This window comes from Labeo rohita, chromosome 13, assembly GCF_022985175.1.
Source record: "Labeo rohita strain BAU-BD-2019 chromosome 13, IGBB_LRoh.1.0, whole genome shotgun sequence".
Taxonomy (NCBI): domain Eukaryota; kingdom Metazoa; phylum Chordata; class Actinopteri; order Cypriniformes; family Cyprinidae; genus Labeo; species Labeo rohita.
The window spans coordinates 26,469,846-26,490,476 of record NC_066881.1 but is presented as its reverse complement, the minus strand read 5'-3'; the positions used below and the strand labels follow the sequence as shown (position 1 = coordinate 26,490,476).

The following is a 20,631-nucleotide window of genomic DNA, read 5'->3' as shown; positions in this document are numbered from 1 at the left end:
AACGTCATAAATCTTATAAGGTCAGCAAGAGGCTTCGCCATCAGCTGTAGATAAACTGACCTTCTTGTCACTGTAATTTAGTCTTCTTATAATTGCTCTGTTCGTTGACCAGCTAGCATCAGCAAACATGTCACAGCAAAACAGCAGCAAACATCCTGAGGGTGAAGGGGCGAGAAAGATGAGAGGGTGTCTGTGACTTCATGATGGAAAGGGAGCGATGGGGTCACCCTGTATCTCTTCAATGTCACATGACAAATAAGGAGATGTCACATGACGGCCTCAGAGATGATATACCAGTCTGGAAATATTTTTTTGCAAAATGCATCACAGGTATATAACACCCGCTTGTTCAAACTGGTGGAAATAGTCTGAAAAAAAATTACAAAGTAAAACACTCTTCTGCTCATTCAGCACAACTTTTGATTTTCTTTCTAAATCAAAATGAATTTGAAATTACATAAAATCATGATTTTCAATGAAGGGAATGTCGCTAAATTAAAGATGCATTTCCATGTCTGAGACCGTCCTGACTCCTGTGAAGTTTACCATTAAAGTCCCTTTCTACTGTACGTTAATTGCAGAGGGGCCTAAAGAGTTTTATGGGGGCTTTTTAATGTGATTTTTGTTTCTCTGTGATGTCTCCCTTGTGGGACTTTTACAACTTGAGTGAAGTGAGTGTGTAAAATCAGCTGCAGTGTTTCCTTGCTGTTCGTATTGGAAATCGGTACTGAGTGCATGAGGAGCTTTTTTGTAGTGTTTTCACGGTGCAAAAACATTTAGCTAAATTAGTATTGTCTCAGGTTATGGAAACTCACTAATTATACTGATCAAAAATTTGGGGTCTGTAAGATATTTTAATGTTTTGAAAGAATGCTCTTATGCTCAAAAATGCTGCATTAATTTAGTTATTGATAGCAAAGCTTAGTTGTCAGCAGCCATTAGTCTTCAGTGTCACATGGTTCTTCAGAAATGATGAAAACAGTTGTGCTGCTCTATTTATTGTAATTTTATTTATTTATTTTTAAAAAAATTCTGGAGTTAAATTGGAAAGAACAGCATTTATTTGGTATTTTTTTGCAGCATTATACACTACCAGTCAAAAGTTTTTGAACATTAAGTCTGTTCTGCTCACCAAGCCTGCATTTATTTGATTCAAAATACAGCAAAAACAGTAAAATTCTGAAATATTTTTACTATTTAAAATAAATACAGCAAAAACAGTAAAATTCTGAAATATTTTTACTATTTAAAATAACTGTTCTCTATTTGAATATATTTTAAAGTGTAATTTATTCCTGTGATTTCAAAGCTGAATTTTTAGCATCATTGCACCATTAGTCACATGATCCTTCAGAAATCATTCTAATATTCTGATTTGCTGCTCAAAAAACATTATTATGTTGAAAACAGCTGAGTAATTTTTTTCAGGTTTCTTTTATGAATAGAAAGTTCAGAGTTTTAAAGTTTTAAAGCATCCTTGCTAAATAAAGGTATTAATTTCTATAATTTCTTTCCCCCCAAAAAAAAGAATTATACTGACTCAGAGCTTTTAAATAGTGTAGTGTATAATGTTACAAAAGCTTTTTATTTCAGATAAATGCTGATGTTTGAAAAATGTAGAATCCTGAAAAATGTACTAAACTGTTTTAAATATTGATAATATTAATAAAAAAAAGTCAAATTAGCATATTAGAATGATTTCTGAAAGATCACGTGACACTGAAGACTGGAATAACGATGCTGAAAATTTAGCTTTGATCACAGGAATAAATTAATTTTAAAATATATTTGAGTAGAAAATAGTTATTTTAAATAGTAAAAATATTTCACAATATCACTGCTTTGCTGTATTTAAGATCATATAAATGCAGGCTTGGTGAGCAAAAGAGAATTCTTTAAAAAAACATTAAACTTTTGACTGGTAGTGTAATCGTCTTTACTGTCACTTGATTATTTAATGCTAAATAAAAGTATTAATTTATTTTTTTTTAAAAATCATTCTGACCCCAATTGACACTGTATGTTATGAACAAATATCAATTATCAATGAACCATAGTATAAATTAACATTAATCTAGATTAATAAATGTTTAAATAAATAAAATAACTTCCTGATACCTAATGCATTAATAGACTAAACCCTGTTGTAAAATGTTACCAGTTTATGCAAATGCTGTACACTCAGTCCGACGTTATAGTCTAAAAATACGGGGAGCAAAATACAATACCCACACATATGCAAGTGAAATTTGAATAGTCAAAAAATGTGATATCAGCAGTGCTCCTAATGACAAGTTGTCGTCAAGATGAAATGACTTTATTTGCCTCTCAGCATTTTTCACAGCATGGTCAGATCGTGCCCTCCTTTGGGAGCTACGGATGCACATGTGCCTTACACCTCAAGAGTAATAATACAGACAGGGTTTGGTGTCAGGGCATTAGTATATATACAAGATGGTTTCCTCCGCATAAAACTGCTCAGCTTGCTTTCTGACTTATTTTGGGGCATAATCTTGACACACGAGTCCCTGAAGGAGAAAAGAGCTCTGTGCTGTGCATTCGGTGCACGCTGTATTTCGGAGAGCGTGTACATCTGTCCATCACTTTGTCCGTTTACCTATTTCCTGATCAGGCATTTTGCAGCATGCGCTTTGTTTATTCCGGCTTTTATTGATGAAACAAACTGCCTGGGATGAGTCTACAGTCCTATAAAAAGCAGGAAGGGATGTGGTGACCTCTCTCAATAACTCACTCAGCACTTCCGCGCTCTTACGCCCTTTTCTCGGCACCTCCGCCATTTGTTCTCAAAGTGCTAATTTGCAGATAATTAAGTAATCCACTGAAATGTTATTTGTCCCTCTGGGCACTGTGCAAAGCAAGGGGGTTGCTATATTCAGGGCTGACTCATTTGTAGTTCCCTCATGGGAAATATCACATAATCAAGCAGACACTGTATTAAATAATTCCTCTGAGCTTACAAGTAAAGTTGTAAAGAGATTTTTTGTCTTTCTTTTTTCAGTGATCGCAGCACATACATGTACACTGAAAGAAATTGGTGTAAATTTAAAGCTTGTAATTTAAATTGAACAGATTGAATTAAGTCGAGTCACCTTTATTTATATACCGCTCTATATAATAGATAGTATTTCGGAGCAGCTATTAAAAAGGAAGTAACAGAATCAGTCATTCGTGCTTTATCAAATATGTGGCAAATTCTAATAACAAGACAATTGTGTCATTATTTAGCTCCAGTCAGTTCAGTGTTGATTCAGTTTGGTTCAGTAAGTTTAGCAATTATGAAACAAGTTCAATTCAGCAATAAGCAGTTCTACAATGGTGTTATTATTCAGCTCCAGTCTGTTCAGTGTTGATTCAAGTCAGGTCAGTATGTCTCAGAATTTGTCATTTATGAACAGACTTGATTCAGGTAAAAAGCAGCTATACAGAATACATTAGTATCATAATTCAGCAATATTTAGTTCAAGTTTTGTTCAAATTTGATTCATCTATAAAGCAGCCTTAAAGAGACAATAATATCAATTATTCAGTACAAGTCAGTTCAGTGTTGATTCAGTTCAGTAACTGTCTAAAGTTCATCAATTATGAAAGCCCATCTAAGAAAGGCCATTTCTGCCACTGAATAAAAAAGGTAATTGCTACTTTTTATCTCACAATTCTTTTCTCACTTTTTTCTTGCAATTGCGAGTTTACTTTTTGCAATTGTGAATTGTTCTTGTTCATAATTCTGACTTAACTTGCAATTACGTGTAATAAAATATCTCACAGTTCTGAGAAAACATAATTATAAGATATAAACTCGCAATTATGGCTTTTTTTTTCCCTCACAATTGTAAAAATACAAACTTGCAGTTCTAACTTTTTACAGAATTGCATGATATAAATTCAGACTTTTTTTCTAAGAATAGGGGCATATAAACTCATAGTTGTGAGAAATAAAGTTTCAATTGCGAGATAAAAACTCCCAATTCTGACTTTTCTTCTTGCAAATGCAAGTTTGTATCTTGCAATTCTTTTTTCTCTCAATTCTGAAAAAAAGTCAGAATTGTGAGGAAAAAAAGAATTTTCACAGAATTGCATGGTATAAACTCACTGTTGTGAGTTATAAAGTCCAGTTCTGTGGGGAAAACAGACTATGTTCTGACTTAACTCGCAATTACGTAATAAAATCAGAAATGATAAAAAAAAAGAGCAATTCTGGCTTTATTTCTCAGAATTGTGACTTTCTTTCTCAGAATTGCAAGTTTAAATCATGCAATACCAACTTTATAACTCGCAAATGTGACTTTATATCACAATTCTGGGGAAAAAAGTCAGAACTGTGAGAAAAAAAAGTCAGAATTGCAAGATATAAACTCAGAGTTTATAAAAGTCAGAATTGGGAATTTGCGAGATTAAAAACTCCCCATTCTGGGTTCTTTTCTTACAAATGCAAGTTTATATCTTGCAATTCTTTGTTTTCTTCACAATTCTGAATTGCATGATATAAACTCGCACTTCTGACTTTTTTCCTCAGAAAAGCAGGATATAAACTCCCATTTGGGAGATAACTCCCAAAGCTGACTTTTGTTCTCACAAATGCCAGATTATATCTCGCAATTCTGACTTTTTTCTCACAATTCTGCCTTTTTTTTGTGAGATATAAACTCGTAATTGTGAGTTATACAGTCCAATTCTGAGGGGAAGACTGTTCTCAAAATTGCAAGTTTATATCTCTCAATTCTGACTTTATAACTTGCAATTGCAATTTTAAATCTCACAATTCTGATAAAAAGTCGCAAACCTTTTTTTTATTCTTGATTCAGTAGTGGAAATGGGCTTCCATACAAGTCAGTAACAGTGTCAGTGTTGCAAAATTCAACAATTATGAACAGATTTGATTAATCTAGAAAGCATCTCTACAAAAGTGTCATTATTCAGCGCAGTTCACGTTTTATTCTCATCTGATATTGTCTGTGCCACTAAATCAATAATTTTACTGGATATTAAAAAGCCTTTTGAACCCCAGCAAAACAAGCCAAAGACAACAATGTCAAGAACGTGAACAGTTAAACAAGAAATCTTCAAGTAGAAAGACTGAAGTAGTAACATTACAGTGTATGCGAAGGAACATTGTAAATCAGTTCGATTGAGCATAGTATCTACTGTTTGCTGCATCGAAGCTGTCTGTAATGCCCAAGAAAAAGGCACAGTCACCTCTTTCAGCCAGTCGTTTGCTTTTCTTTCCCTTCGTCTATCCATCAAGACAGTATCTGTGCTTATCTCACGGTTCATCAGCCTCGTAAAACTCCCCTTTAAACAGCAGCCCTGAGAGTGTGCACTATTTTCTGCTGAGTTAGAGGAATCGGGAAGCCGTTTGAAAGGCTCCTTCGCTCTGACTGCAGTCCAATCTGCGTGGAGCGCTGGGAATCGCTCGATTTGCTTGGCCGCTTTCTGAGCCTCAAACTCTTTTCGGTGTCGGCGGCCCTTCTGGGTGCCCGGAGAGGGTGGAGTCTGAGGGCTGTTTACTTGCTGACAAAGTTTTTCGATGAGAATTATTATAACAAGCCTAGGGATTTGACAGTGGAGCCTCTCTTCCTTTAGTCTGAGTCAAATTAGAGTTTGCCGCTTGGCACGGCGATTATTGTCACTGTTGGTGCTTGATGCGAGGAGCGGAAGAGTAATATTCTCTAGGGCAACGGGCGAGATTAATCCCGGTACACAAGCGTGACAGATCAGATTCTTCTGGTTCTGCTAAACAGATTTACTGTCCATCCTGAAAATCTGATTATAGACACGTTTCTGAAGTCAAAACGGCAAATTCTGCTACAGTATTATGTACTGTTTACACTGTAGATATGGTGCATTTATCTTTGCTCATATATAAGATAAAAGATAGTGTTTTTTTGTTTGTTTGTTTGTTTGTTTGTTTTTTAATAAAAAGTCCCTGTGATTTAACAACAAAATCAGCACATTGTTACATAAATGCAGATACAAAAGGTCAATGGGGTCGTCAAACGTTCATTCATTTTTCTTAGGACGTTAGGGAGGATTTTCTGTCTCTCGCTATCATTATTTTCAGGATGGATGGTTTGCAGTCAAGTCTTTGTCTAACCAGCATCTGTAACAAGCAGTTAGACACAATGTTAGACCCAAACACTTTATCAAACTGATCATTATGGATCATTATGTGAAGGTCTGCATCTGCAACAACAACCAGACCAGACCACATTTAGGGAGCAAAGAAAAATAATCTGAGCTAATATGTCTATGGGCTGTAAATCCTTAAAATATTATAGAACAGAGGTTTTCAAACCTCAATATATTGATATATTGAATAAAGAAACAATTTAGAGAATGTGTTATTTTTACTGTTTAATTTTGCTTTTTAAACATTGGTAAAAAATAGAGTTTAATCCTAAATTATTTTATTTTATTGATAGATAAGATACAAAAATGATGTAGTGTGAACCTTCCAGATAATATTTTACACACGTTTATAATATACATATATATATATATTTATTTTTTTGTGTTATGTAAAATCTTTATACATGGATGATTATTATGTTTTCATTTGTAAATAATGTTGTAAGTAAAAAAAAAAAGCAGATTAAAGTGGTAAAAAATTCAAATTCTATAACAGTATGGATTAAAATATCAATATTAGTTCTGCATATAGGGAGCAAAGAAAAAAATCTGATTTAGTGTCTATAGATTTTAAATCCTTAAAATATTATAGAACAGGGTTTTTTTAACTGAGGTATATTAATTACATTAATAATAATATTCATATATTGAATAAATAAGAACATTTTACAAAATTTTGCAAAAAAAAAAAAAAGTGGTAAAAATTTCAAATTCAATTGTATTTATAAAAATATAAAAATAATTATTGCTAATTTTGAATAAATGATTACAATTACTGAATATGACATTTTTACTGTTTAATTCTGCTTTCTAAAAATTGGTCATAAATGAGATTAATCCCAAATTATTTTATTCTGTTGATAGATAAGATACAAAAACAGTAGTTTCCAGATAATATTTTACACACATTTTTCATATTTTATATTTATAACAGTCTCATGTAAAATCTTTACATGGAGGCATTGTATGATTATGATGTTTTAAATAATATTGTAAATGAACAAAAAAAAATAGCAGATTGAAGTGGTAAAAATAAAAATTCAGTAATTGTATTTATTAAATATATCGATATCAATATTAATTATTAATATATTGAATAAATAGTTACATTTGCTGAACCTGACATTTTTATTCTGTTTTCTAAAAATTAGTCATAAATGAGTTTAATCCCAAATTATTTTATACCGTTTTTTTTTTGTAAAATCTTTATACATGGATATATTGTATTATGATGTTTTCATTTGTAAATAATGTTGTAAATGGAAAAAAGTGGATTAGCAGATTAAAGTGGTAAAGAAATTCGATAATTTAAGATTAATCCCAAATTATTTTTATTCTGTTAATAAGATACAAAAACGATTTTTTTTTTTAACAGTGTTATGTAAAATCTTTATAAATAGATGTATTGTGATTATGATGTTTTCATTTGTAAATAATGTTAGCAGATTGAAGTGGTAAAAAAAAATCAAATTCAATAATTGTATTTATAAAAATATCAGTATAAATATTAATTTGATATACTGAATAAATAATTACATGTACTGGATCTGACATTTTTACAGTTTCATTCTGCTTTCTAAAAACTGATCATAATTAAGATAAATCACAAATTATTTTTATTCTCTTGATAGATATAATACAAAAAGTAAATAATAATAATAATAATAATTAATAAAATAAATAAATACAAATGTAAACAATTCTCCAGATATTTACACATACTGTAAATAAAAGATAATAAGTCTTCAAAAATATTGTTTAATCTAATACTATATAATAATAATAATAATAATGTATAAAATCGTGTTATAAATGAAAAAATGTGTAGAAATGTACAAACAAAATAAGTTAAATAACCTATTTTTTAAAAATGTGTTTTCAGAAAGGCTTTTTGTTAATGATACGATTTATCACTTTTGTTTTCTTAGCCAGTTTCAGTTTTTCTTCAGTTTCATACATGTAGCATTACTCTAATACTGGAATGTTGAACTATTCTTTGACAGCTTAAAATATATCAGCTTTAAAATGTCTCTACTACTGTTAAAACCAAAGCTGGCTCCTTGTGTAGGTTAGTTAGATGTATTTTAGTACTGTGTGTCACTGCAGCAGTAATGTACAGTAAATTGCCTTTCCTGGCTTCCCTGAGAACTGCATCCTGCCTCTTGCTATATCAACCTTAATGTGTAGTATATAGACCACCGTTGGAGCAACACCCAGACACGCATTCGCAGCGGACGGGCCACGTTGAAGTCTTGTCACATATCCCTTGACAGTGTCGTGCTGCATACATTGCCTTCTGTGTAAAAGCTAACAGATCATTACCGCTGCAGAGAGGTCCTGACCGTAGCAGACAACACCCACCTTCCTCTTCCCGTAAAGTCCCTGTCGTCTGTCACCCTGTGGGAGATAACATTGCTACAGAACACATCCTGACAGGATCCTCCTGCCTTTGCGTGTAGGCTACTTATCAGAGTCTGGCAGACATTACTGCTCTTGACTGTGCATTCAGCTTGGAGGTTATACTAGTAAACGGTCAAAAGTCATAATGTTGCTAGTCAAATAAACTATAGCTTCTGTATTTTAGCATTTGATGTTTACTTGAGTTGTCCACTTTACCTTTAACCAACAGAATTATTGTTATTTTTCTCTTCTTTGTCAGATTCAACCATCTTTTCCCCTCGTTTTGATGGTACCTCTTTCTTGGAGTTGCCGTCTCTGACTTCCCTGTTTCAGTCAGACACTTACTTTACAAGCCATTCCTCTGAGGACAGGAGGACCCTGTATTTGACGATGAAGAGCAAGACACCTCATGGTACTCTTCTCTACTGTGAGTATCTGAGAGCCACTGGAGAATACAGCCCTTAAAAGACCCCATGAAATCAAAATTGCAGTTTTGTGGCTTTTACTGCTTGTCTAGAACAGTAGTTTTGAGCTCATCAATATGCTAAAATGAAGTTTAGGATATGTACACATTTAAAATTGACTTTCTCTTCTGGGAAACTGACCAAAAATATAGATGACTCACCTTGCACACAGGGGGCGCATACTAATTTTTTTTCTATTAAAATGCGGTCTGAGAATATTCTGTGCTCATAATACCATCGGTGAAAAAAAGAGGTCGAGGTTTGTCTGGTTAACATAGTCTAGTTAACCCCTGCAGCTGTAAATATACTATTATGAATCAAAAAGTACTTTTCTGTATCAATGGCCAATTTAAATGTAAATGACACACATTTCATCATATATTACACTACTGTTCAAAAGTTTGAGTTTTTTAAAGTCTCTTATTCTCAGCAAGGCTGCATTTATTTGATCAAAAATACTACTGTGAAATATAATTTATAGTAACTGTTTTCTGTTTTTAGTATATTTTAAGTGTAATTTATTCCTGTGATGGCAAATCTGAATTTTCAGCATTATTGCTCCAGTCTTTAGTGTCAAATCATTCTTCAGAAATCATACTAATATGCTGGTTTGAACACAATTTAATGCATTTTTGCTGAATAAAAGTAAAAAGTAAAATTTGAATTTTTACTATTTTACAATATTTTTGATTAAATCAATTATTTCTTATTATTCTTATAAATGTTAAAAGCAGTTATGCTGCCCAATAGAAAAGGTTTTCACAAAATTTTAAGAGATCAGCATTTATTTGAATTTTTTTTTTTTAGCATTATAAATGTTTTTACTGTCACTTTACTGACACAATTTAATGCATTTAATGAAAGTAAAAAAATATATTCATATCTTTTTATTTTTTATATATGTTCATATACTTGAATAGTTTTACAATATTTCAGTTATTACTTATTTTTATCATTTTTTAAAAACACTAAAAAAACATTTGTAATAATTTTTATGTAGCATTATACGTTTTTACTGTCACTTTACTGACACAATTTAATGCATTTTTGCTGAATAAAAGTATTTAATTTTTCTTTTTAAATATATTCATGCATTTGAATTGTTTTACTATTTTACAATATTCCTGTTACTTATTTTTTAACAAATCTTTTTTTTTTTTTTTTTTTCAAAAACATTAGAAAAAAATTAATGAACAAAAGAACATATTTGTAATATTTATTGTAGCATTATGATTGTTTTACTATCGCTTTACTGACTAAATGTAATGAATTTTTGCTGAATAAAAGTAATAATTTTTTTTCTTTTTTAAATGTATTCATATATTTGAATTGTTTTACTATTTTACAATATTTGTGTTTATTTAATTTTGATCAAATAAATTATTTTGGGGAAAAAACTTAATGGAAAAAAATTAATAAAATAATTTTTGTAGCATTGTAAATGTTTTTACTGTCACTTTACTGACACAGTTTAATACATTTTTGCTAAACAAAAGTATTAACTTCTTTTTTAATATATTCATATATTTGAATTGTTCTGCTATTTTTTAAATATTTCTGTGATTACTTGTATTTAAACTTATATTTGAAAAAAAACAACTTTAAAAAGCTTTATTGAAAAAAAAATCTTATTTGTAATATTTTTTGTAGTATTATAAATGTTTTTACTGGCACTTTACTGGCACAATTTAATGCTATTCATTTCTTCTTTTTAAATATGTTTATTTATTTGAATTGTTTTACTATTTTACAATATTTCTGTTTTTACTTATTTTTGACCAATTACATTCTTTGAAAAAAATATATATATATATTTGAAATTTTTGAAGCACTATAAATATGTTTACTGTCACTTTAGTGACACAATTTAATACATTTTTTCAGAATAAAAGTATTAATTTCTTCTTTTCAAATATATTCATATATTTGAGTTGTTTTACTATTTTTTTAGTATTTCTGTTTTACTTATTTTTGATCAGATAAATTCTTTGAAAAAAACATAATTGAAAAGAAATATTTGAAATATTTTTGTAGCATTATAAATGTTTTACTGTCATTTTACTGACACAATTTAATACATTTTATCTGAATAAAAGTATTAATTTCTTCTTTTTAAATGTATTCATATATTTAAATTGTTTTACTGTTTTACAGTATTTCTTTTTACTTATTTTTGATCAAATCAATTATTTGAAAAAATATTAAAAACCTGTTTTAAATATTTGTAGCATTATAAATGTTTTTAGTCACTTTCCTGACAAAATTTAGTGCATCAATTTAGTGCAATTTAGAGTTTGTGTAATGCTTTTTCTTCATGTTCTTGCAGATGAGATGCACCCATTTTTTTAGGCTTTCATTTTCATTAAGCTCCAGAAATACATCAAATACCATTTACCATGGAAACCTCGTTAGGTCTTCAAAAATTTCTAGCTGAAAACTTGCACACAGACTTCATTATCTGTGCTAATTTCAAACCAGTGACACATTCGTCATAAATGATATGTTTCTATGGCTACCTGCTCATCGCTTGCGCCAAGATTAGGGTGAACAGCTGTATATAAATACGCATAGCGTGTGTAAGAATAATATTGTCAGTTTGATTTGAGAGGTAAGTGATTAATTTTGACATGACGTTGATGATATATTCGCAGTTCGCTCTTCGTGCGTCTATCGAATAGCAATCACATCCGAACAATGAGGAGAGTTTGACTCGATAACTCACGCTCTATCAGTGTGTGTTAATGAATAATTGGCTTCTCTCGCTGCGGATTACACACACTGAGTTATGAGACTGTGAATATCATTGTAAGCCTCAGAGCTAAATTAAAACGCCGGACCGTCGACTGTACCTCTTTATCCCATAATGAAGTCCTCTCCCAGGACATGTTAATGACATAGCAAATGTCTCTAGGTGAAATCAATCACACCAGGATATGTGCTGCGGGCTGAATTTAAAGTTATGATGGCTGATCCCATTAGCTAATTGGCAAACCCTGCTGGATGATGCTCTTCAATTACTTTGTCCTAAACAAATATGGTCCCTTGGCTGGGCCCAACTCCAAATGAATGAGTATTTGGGGATGTTTAGGTGTAAACGAGTGAATTAGATTTACATGAATTATAATGCATTAAAATTTTAAGTAGTATTGTTATTGGAAAACGAGAATATATTATAAATGCTCTGTTTTGTTCTATCAAATCTCGGATGTACTTGAGAGTTCGGGTTTTTTAATCAACTGATTGACGAAATAATTGGCTCTACATATTAACCATATGTCCAGAAGCGCTCATTGTCAATGAGGTAGCTTGTAAACACAAATTTGTTTCCAGGCGGATTGATTAAAAATCCTGTGCGCCCCTTACTTCAGCAAGTCAGATAAAGTAAGTCAATGAGATTAGAGCTTGTCAGATCGAGAGTGAATTTTCCTTTTTTTTCTAAACAGCAGAAATCAAACACAAAATATTTTAGCAGAACGTGAAAAGGCAATTTTTATTTATGTATTTATTTATTTTTTACCCCGCATGCAAATGTATGTGATGTTGATAATTTGTTGTATATACTATGTTGTATTAGCAGAACCACAAGATAGGCTCTGCCCACATTATATAATAAATATTCTATTTCTATAATATTTATTAGATTAGAATCATTTTCATTTATTTATTTATTTATTTATTTATAAATAATTCATTTATTCTTTTTTTCAAATTTGATTAGTAACATACTGTTTTTATTTTTTCTGAGGCTGTTAAACTTTCATTTTCAGTTTTATCCAAATAATTTAAAATCTTACATTGGGGTCCAAAAGTCTGAGACAGCTTGTATAAATGCTTGTATTTTGCATTTTCTCATTTTAATACAATATGTATGTTTTTATTTATTTATTTATTTATTTATTTGTACTTTTTCAAAAATATGATAAATAACATACTGTATTTATATTTCTGTGGCTTTTTAACTTTTGATCGTTTTCAGTTTTATACATATTATTTAAATTCTTACACTGAGGTCCAAAAGACAATTAGTAAAAATGTTTTTATCTTGCATTTTTGTATATTTAAATGAAACATTTTAATATAATATAATATAATGTAATATAACGTAACATAATATAATATAATATAATATAATATAATAGATCAGTATTTGTGGTTAAAAAGGTTATAATGTGGTTATAATGTTATAATGTTTTTTTTTGTTTGTTTGTTTTTTATAAATTTATTAATGCTTGTATTTTGTATTTTTCTAATTTTAATACAAAATTGTATCAGAATTGCAATATATAATATATTATAATATAGCAGGTCCGTATTTGTAGTTTGCATGTTTGTTCTTTAAAAATTTATTAATGCATGTAATTTACGTTTTTGTCAATTTAATACAATGATTTATGATTTATTATGATTTACTGTTTTTTTTTCTGTTCTTTTCTTTTTTTTTTTTTTTTTTTTTTTTTTTTTTTTTTTGTTGCCTGTTGAAATTTTGATTACTTTCAGTTTTATCCAAATAATTTAAATTGTTACACTGGAGTACAAAAGTATGAGACAACTAGTGAAAATGCTTGTATTTTGCATTTTTCTCTTTTTAATGCAAAATGTTAATAGAATTGTAATATAATATAATATAATATACAACAATATATAACAATATTTGTGGTTAAAAAAAGAGCTTGCATGTTTTTTTCTTTATAAATGTATTAATGCTTGTATTTTGCATTTTTCTAATTTTATTACAAAATTTTAATATAATATAATATAATATAATATAATATAATATAATATAATATAATATAATATAATATAATAACAGTATTTGTGGTTAAAAAGGAGTTTGATGCTTGTATTTGTGGTTATAAAGGAGTTTGGATAATGCTTTTTTTCTTATAAATTTAATAAAATGAGTCATCAGCGATTATTTTTTTTTTTTACTCCATGCAAATGCATGTGATGATGTCAGAAATTGTGGGCAGGGCTCATCTCATGGTTCCAATATTAACATTTGTTGTGGTGTAGTTGTGTTCGTCTGCGTATTGCGCTCATGGTTACTCACTAGAGGTGTGAAATAATGTCTTCGCTTGAGCGTGACGTGCTTTATCAATCATTGTTTTGCGGTCACATTTGCTTTCAGCATTGTTCAAAAGTTTCAAGCTTATTCCAGATGACAAAAATGCAGTCCATATTACATCAGGAGCAGCGGTCTTGGCAATCACCTGACATTTAAATAACCTGATAGGGAGATGAGTCATGTCTATAAATTGTTGGCACTAAAGGCAGTGAGGCTGGATTGACTGTCATCTTTGAATGAGATTGCTCTTGATGTCAAGTTAGAAAATTCATTTTACTTCCACCCTGTCAGATTAGCCGTGCATATGCAGCTCACCTGACACGGCCAATATGACAGTGTTTATCTCATGTCTCAACCTGTCAAAGTCCTCGTGAAATTCCTTTTATAGATTAGCCATGTAAGAAAAAAAAGACAGGGAGCGAGCATTTGGGTTTCGCTGTCTCGGTCGGCTTGTGACACATTCATCAATTTTAGAGGAGGGAAACTGACTGATTTAATTAGAATGCTCTCCCAATCCGGCGTGAATGTGATTAGTAACTTATTTATTTTTCTGTGGCGAGTGGACTTTTGATCAATGTCAGTTTTATCCAGATAATTTCAATTCTTACAGTGGGGTCCAATAGTCTGAGACAACTAGTAAAAATGCTTGTGTTTTGTGTTCTTCTAATTTTAGTACGAATTCCTATAATATTTATATTAATTAGGTTAAATTAGATTAGACAAAAAAGTTTGCATGCCTAATGTCACAAATTATTATTTGAATAGTAACCTAGAATATTTTCTCTTCATTTAATTTTTTTAACATTTTCGCTTAAGTAACATGTTTAGTGATAAGTGATAAGTAAGTGATAAGTAACATGTTTAGTTTTCTAGTTTTAATATAAAATTCTAACAGAATTACAATAAAATATAATATAATATAAAGCATTTTGCATGCTCAGTGTCACAAATTATTATTTGAATAGTGACTTGATTTGAACAATACAGAATTTTTCCTCATTTTACTTAAATGTTATCTTTTTAAATAAATAAATAAATACGATTTATTTATTTATTTATTTATTTGTGATTTAACATTTTTATTTATTTATTTATTTATCACTCTGGTAAGTGAACATTTGATTATTTTCAGTTTCATCCCAAAAAAATTAAATTCTTATATTGGGGTTCAGAAGTCTGAGACAACTAAAAAAAAGCTTTTATTTTGTGTTTTTTTTTTTTTATTTTAATTCGAAATTCTATAATATTTGCTAATTTGATTGGATTGGATTAGATTAGACAAAAAAAAAATAGATTAAAAAAAAAAAGTTTGCATGCTCAGTGTCACAAATTATTTAAATAGTAACCTAGAATATTTTCATTTCATTTTATTTATTGATTATATATTTTCAAATGTGATAAGTAACTTTTTTTTTTTTTAATACAGAATTGTAATATAATTGCAATATAATACAATATAATATAAACATTGTGCATGCTCACTGTCACAAATTATTATTTTAATAGTGTCCTAGAAACAATACATACAACAATACTTAACTGTTAAAATAAAATAAAATAAAATAAAATAATAATCTGTGATAAGGGAACATCATTTTCAATTTCATCCCAAATAAATAAATAAATTCTAATATTGGAGTCCAAAAGTCTGAGACAACTAGTAAAAATGCTTGTATTTGGCCATTTTCTAATTTTAATACAAACGTGTTAATCCTGCAATATATCACATAAAAAGTTTGTATACTTAGCATCACAAATTCTTTTTTGATTAGTGAAATAATAAAGAATATTTTCTCTTCAATTTTCTCTTTTGAACCCCACTGTATGTTTCTCTGTGAAACTTAAAAGAAAAGAAGAAGGAAAACACTACTGGTATCTGATCTATAATGTAATAACAAATCAATATTTTTTTTCATGAATAAAGTTTCATTTCACCTGTCATTAAATCATAACGCTCAGATGTGTAGATGTGCAGCCCAGCTGAAGTTCTCTTGTCTGAATGTAAGAAAAGGTGGAACTCTAGAGATCAAAGGAGGCTGATCAGAAGACATGCATCAGAATGCAGAAAAATGCTCAGAGTTACACCTGCATCTCATCCGTTCGCTCCCTTCCAAACAAAAACCTTCCCGTGAGCACCATGTGAGACTCCCGCTGGGCTTCAGTCATCAGCCGACAAGAGGGATTGTGAATATAACAGGTGACAGCTACTGACAAGAGAATGCACGCACCGTTAAACCCAGTACAGGGTAACAGGGCCATAGGGACAATAAGGAGTAATTTGTCATTTTCCTACACACCATCCCCTTAACATAAAAAAGACGAAGAACTACAACTGTAGTTGATGCAGTAGGTGCCAAGTGCATCTGCAATCACTGGGGTTGTTGCCAGATATGCCACAGTAAGCAGGAAGCTCCACAGTATTGTTGTGCGACTACTCAAGCTCAAGTGGGATTAAAATAGGCAGTTATTGCTTTTAGTTGTGATATCTTGCACTTCTGTACACCTTGATATGCTTAACAATATACTTACATTTCCTGAAATTGTCATGATTTCTTTTCACCACTTATTGTTAGCAGATGTGACAGGTTTATGAAAAAATTGAAGAAAAAACAAGGTAATAAATCATTCATTAAAACAAAATATAACTCTGAATGTTCAGACAAAATTAATATTAAGGAATATTAAGGAACTTACATTTTAGACACATTATTGTTTCTTTGTATATTTTTGTTATGCAAACAAAAAAAGTATTAAAGTCTGAAAGCGAAAGGATAGCAGCATTTCATTCATGAGTGAATGATTCATTGACTCGCTCATAAAACCAGTCAGCTGTTTTGTTCTTGAATGAATCAGCATTTTTATCAAATCGGTTCAGTGATTGATTCATTGACTCACTCATAAAAAACAATTAATTTTGTTCTTGATTGAATCAGATTTTTTGTCAAATCGGTTAAGTGATTGATTCATTTACTTACTCATAAAAACCAAAGAATTGTTTTGTTCTTAAATGAATCAGCATTTTTTCAAATCAGTTAAGTGATTGATTGATTCATTCATTCATTGACTCACTCTTAAAACCAATCAATTGTTTTGTTCCTGAATGAATCAGCATGTGTTTTTTCAAATCGGTTAAGTGATTGATTCATTGACTCACTCATAAAACCAATCGTTTTGTTCTTGAATAAATCAGTATTTTTAGCGAATTGGTTCAGTGATTGATTCATTGGCTCACTCATAAAAAAACAATTAATTGTTTTGTTCTTGAATGAATCAGCGTTTTTTTTTTAAAAGGTTAAGTGATTGATTCATTGACTCACTCATGAAACCAACCAATTGTTTTGTTCTTGAATGAATCGCCATTTTTTCAAATCTGTTAAGTGATTGATATTGACTCGCTCATAAAACCAACCATTTGGTTTGTTCGTGAATGAACCAGCACTTTTTTCACATCGGTTGAGTGATTGATTCATTGACTTACTCATTAAACCAATCAGTTGTTTTGTTCTTGAGTGAATCAGTATTTTTTTAAACAGTTAAGAGGTTGATTGATTCATTGACACGCTCATAATACCAATCAATTGTTTTATTCTTGAATGAATCAGCACTTCTTTCAAATCAGTTAAGTGATTGATTGATTCACTCATAAAACCAATCAGTTGTTTTGTTCTTGAATCAATTATCATTTTTCAAATCGGTAAAGTGACTGATTCATTGACTCATTCTTAAGCACTTGTGTCGTTCTTGAATGAATCAGTGTGTTTGAACGAACCAGGTGAATAAATGATTCAGTAAGGCATGCACAAAGTCACTTCTGTCTGCATTTAATGTACATCAATAAATATTCACTAACATTTTTAAGTAATTAAAAAAATCTTTTCATCATTTCATGTTGGGACATACAAAAACAGTATTCCAAAAGAAATAAAATGTCACCAATGAAATGCCAAACTGCATTTGTTTTTGTGAAATGTCTATGAAATATACCACAGGTAACAAAAATAAACAAGGTGATTGCAATTTTTGTCCTTTATGAAGATTTTTTAGGGGTATTGGTATGGGCACTACTGAAAGTCATTTTTTGAAAGAAATGGAGATTTTATTTCATATTAATGTCAAATGGACTCAAAGAACCAGCATTTGAATGACTGAACAGAAGCCAGAGATTCAGTATAACTTTCTAGTTACAAATGAAAACAGGTCATCTCTTAAATATTATTATGATAAGCTCTGACTGAAAGATTCCTCATCTGTTTATATTCCCTCTGTCCTTTCAGCCCAGGAGCAGAATTTCGGAGACCGTTTCCTCCATGTGTTTCTCCAAAATGGAAGACCAGTGGCCAAGTTGGGCTGCAGCGACATTCATGTTTTGACCGCAGTTGCTCCTCAGAATATCAGGAACAATAGCTTGGTGCCAATTATAGTGAGGTAAGAATTGTTTCATTTTTTTTCATAAAAGATCATTTTCTTAGATTTGTTGCTGTTTTAAAATATGTAAACAATCTGAAAACAAGATTAATTAGCTTAAAGGGGTCCTATTATGATCTTTTACAAAGTCTTGATTTTGTTTTGGGGGTGTACTAGAACATGCTTTCATGCTTGGTGGTTTGAAAAACACATTATTAACATAATTTACATTAATACAATACATTTCTCCCAGCCTGGCACATATGGCTCGATTAGTCCCGGGTTTAATGAAGGCCCACCTTCTGAAAAACAAAATGTGTTGTGTTTGGTTAGCTTAGACGGTATTTCAGTACTGCCACGCCCCTTGTCAAAGAAGCAAGTTCCGTGTACAACTGTTAGCGCAAGCCAGATTGAAGTGATTCTTAGATATTTTTTTTTTCACAAAAACCTTAATAAAGTCCTTTTATTAACCCCCGGAGCTGTGTGAGGCACTTTGTATGGATGGATACATATTATTGGACTTGTTTTGGACTGATGAGGAGAAACACCCATCTATGCCGTTCTAAAGCTTGGTAGTGCCAGGATAAATTTTAATATAACTCCGATTGCATTAGTCTGAAAGAAGGAAGTCATATACACCTAGGATGCATGGAAGGTGAGTAAATAATACAGTACAGTAATGTTGGGTTCTATCATCAGCCTGCGAGATCGCCAATACATGATATTATCGTGCTAATGTATTTAATTATTTACGTACTTGGTTTCATTGCTCGAAACCAGCTCCAGCATAAGGCTAAAAGCAGCCTAACATTATCAAAGAGCATCATCACTGATTAGCCTAGCCTATTCTAGTGCAAGTTTATTCATTTTAAAAAACACTCACGTTATAAGTGAAGCTATCTACACTGTATGATAATACATGTCTTGCATGATAATACATTTCTTACCACACACTGCACACATCTGCAGCGTGTTATGGCTCCGACGCAGGAACCGGAGTAGATCTCGGCTTTGGCATGTGTTTCAACCCCCTGTACTGCACACGTCTGTGGCACGTTACTGCTCTGAAGCGGCCACTCCAGTCAGTGCTTGTGTTTATACCCGCAGTGCTGCGGCTCGTTGAAGCGGTTGTTCACGCTGCATCGCTAGAGTTAGGCTAATCACCCACCTTGTCCCTACCCTCCCTCCAACAATTCAAATTTCCATGGGCAGGATTTAATTTAATGATATTCTAATGGACCGAATTGTGACATCATTGCATGTGGAAAACAAACGTTGTAGTCCAACAGAGCCGTTCGTTGCAGTTCATGAAAAGAGATTTTTTAAAAAACGAAATAACTCCTTTTGGAGTGGACTTTGAGATTTGTAAATTTGTAGATCTTTTTTATCCCCATTAATACACACCACACACTGACTAAAGTTCAAAAAGTGAAAAAGCATAATAGAACTTCTTCAAGAAGCCAAATTGTAAAATTCATTTGTTAACCGGACAAAATTGTGTTATTTTGCAATTTGTCAATAATCTGGGGAAAATAAACTTAATTTAAGATGTTCTCTGAAAACTTGAGTTTACACCACAAAAGATTATTTTCTTAGTATTTGTTGCTGTTTTAAAATTAATTAATTAGCTTAAGAAGCCAAATTGTGAACTTTAGTTGTTAACCTGGCAAAATTGTGTCATTTTGCAATTTGCCAATAATCTGCTTATCAAATAAATTCTATCTCGATTTAGGGAAGTTTAAGGATAAAAATACTGTTGAGAAAATTATAATATTGGCAGTTCACTTTGTCAAGAAATTATTCTGTTTCCTAATCTATTAGCAGTTGTAATATTCTTCCAGTCTGTATTTAATTGAACATACATATTTATGTGCACTTTCCTACAGTGATTTTGAATATTCACATTTTTCCCCTAAGCCGTTTGATCTGATTATTTCAATTTTAAAGTTGCCAAAAATAAATAACATGGTTATGATAAAAAGTTTCCAAAGTGTTTAATGTGATCTTCTTATAAAACAAAAAGTAGAATTGTGTTTTAATAAAAATCAACCCCTGGGAAATTAAAGTGTTATAGTTGAAGAAACACCCCAAATATGTGTTCAGAAGATGTGTTCAAAAGTCATAAAATCATAAAGACGTGTTCACAAGTCA

At 30.9% G+C, this 20,631-nt stretch overlaps 1 protein-coding gene across 1 annotated transcript in view; it reads left to right on the top strand.

Moving 5' to 3' along the window:
- eys (eyes shut homolog) overlaps window positions 1-20,631 on the top strand; it is a 254,763-nt gene that overhangs the window by 179,136 nt on the left and 54,996 nt on the right. Inside the window, 2 exon segments of the mRNA XM_051126527.1 lie at window positions 8,807-8,974; window positions 18,351-18,501. Of these exon segments, the coding sequence (XP_050982484.1) occupies window positions 8,807-8,974; window positions 18,351-18,501 (319 nt within the window).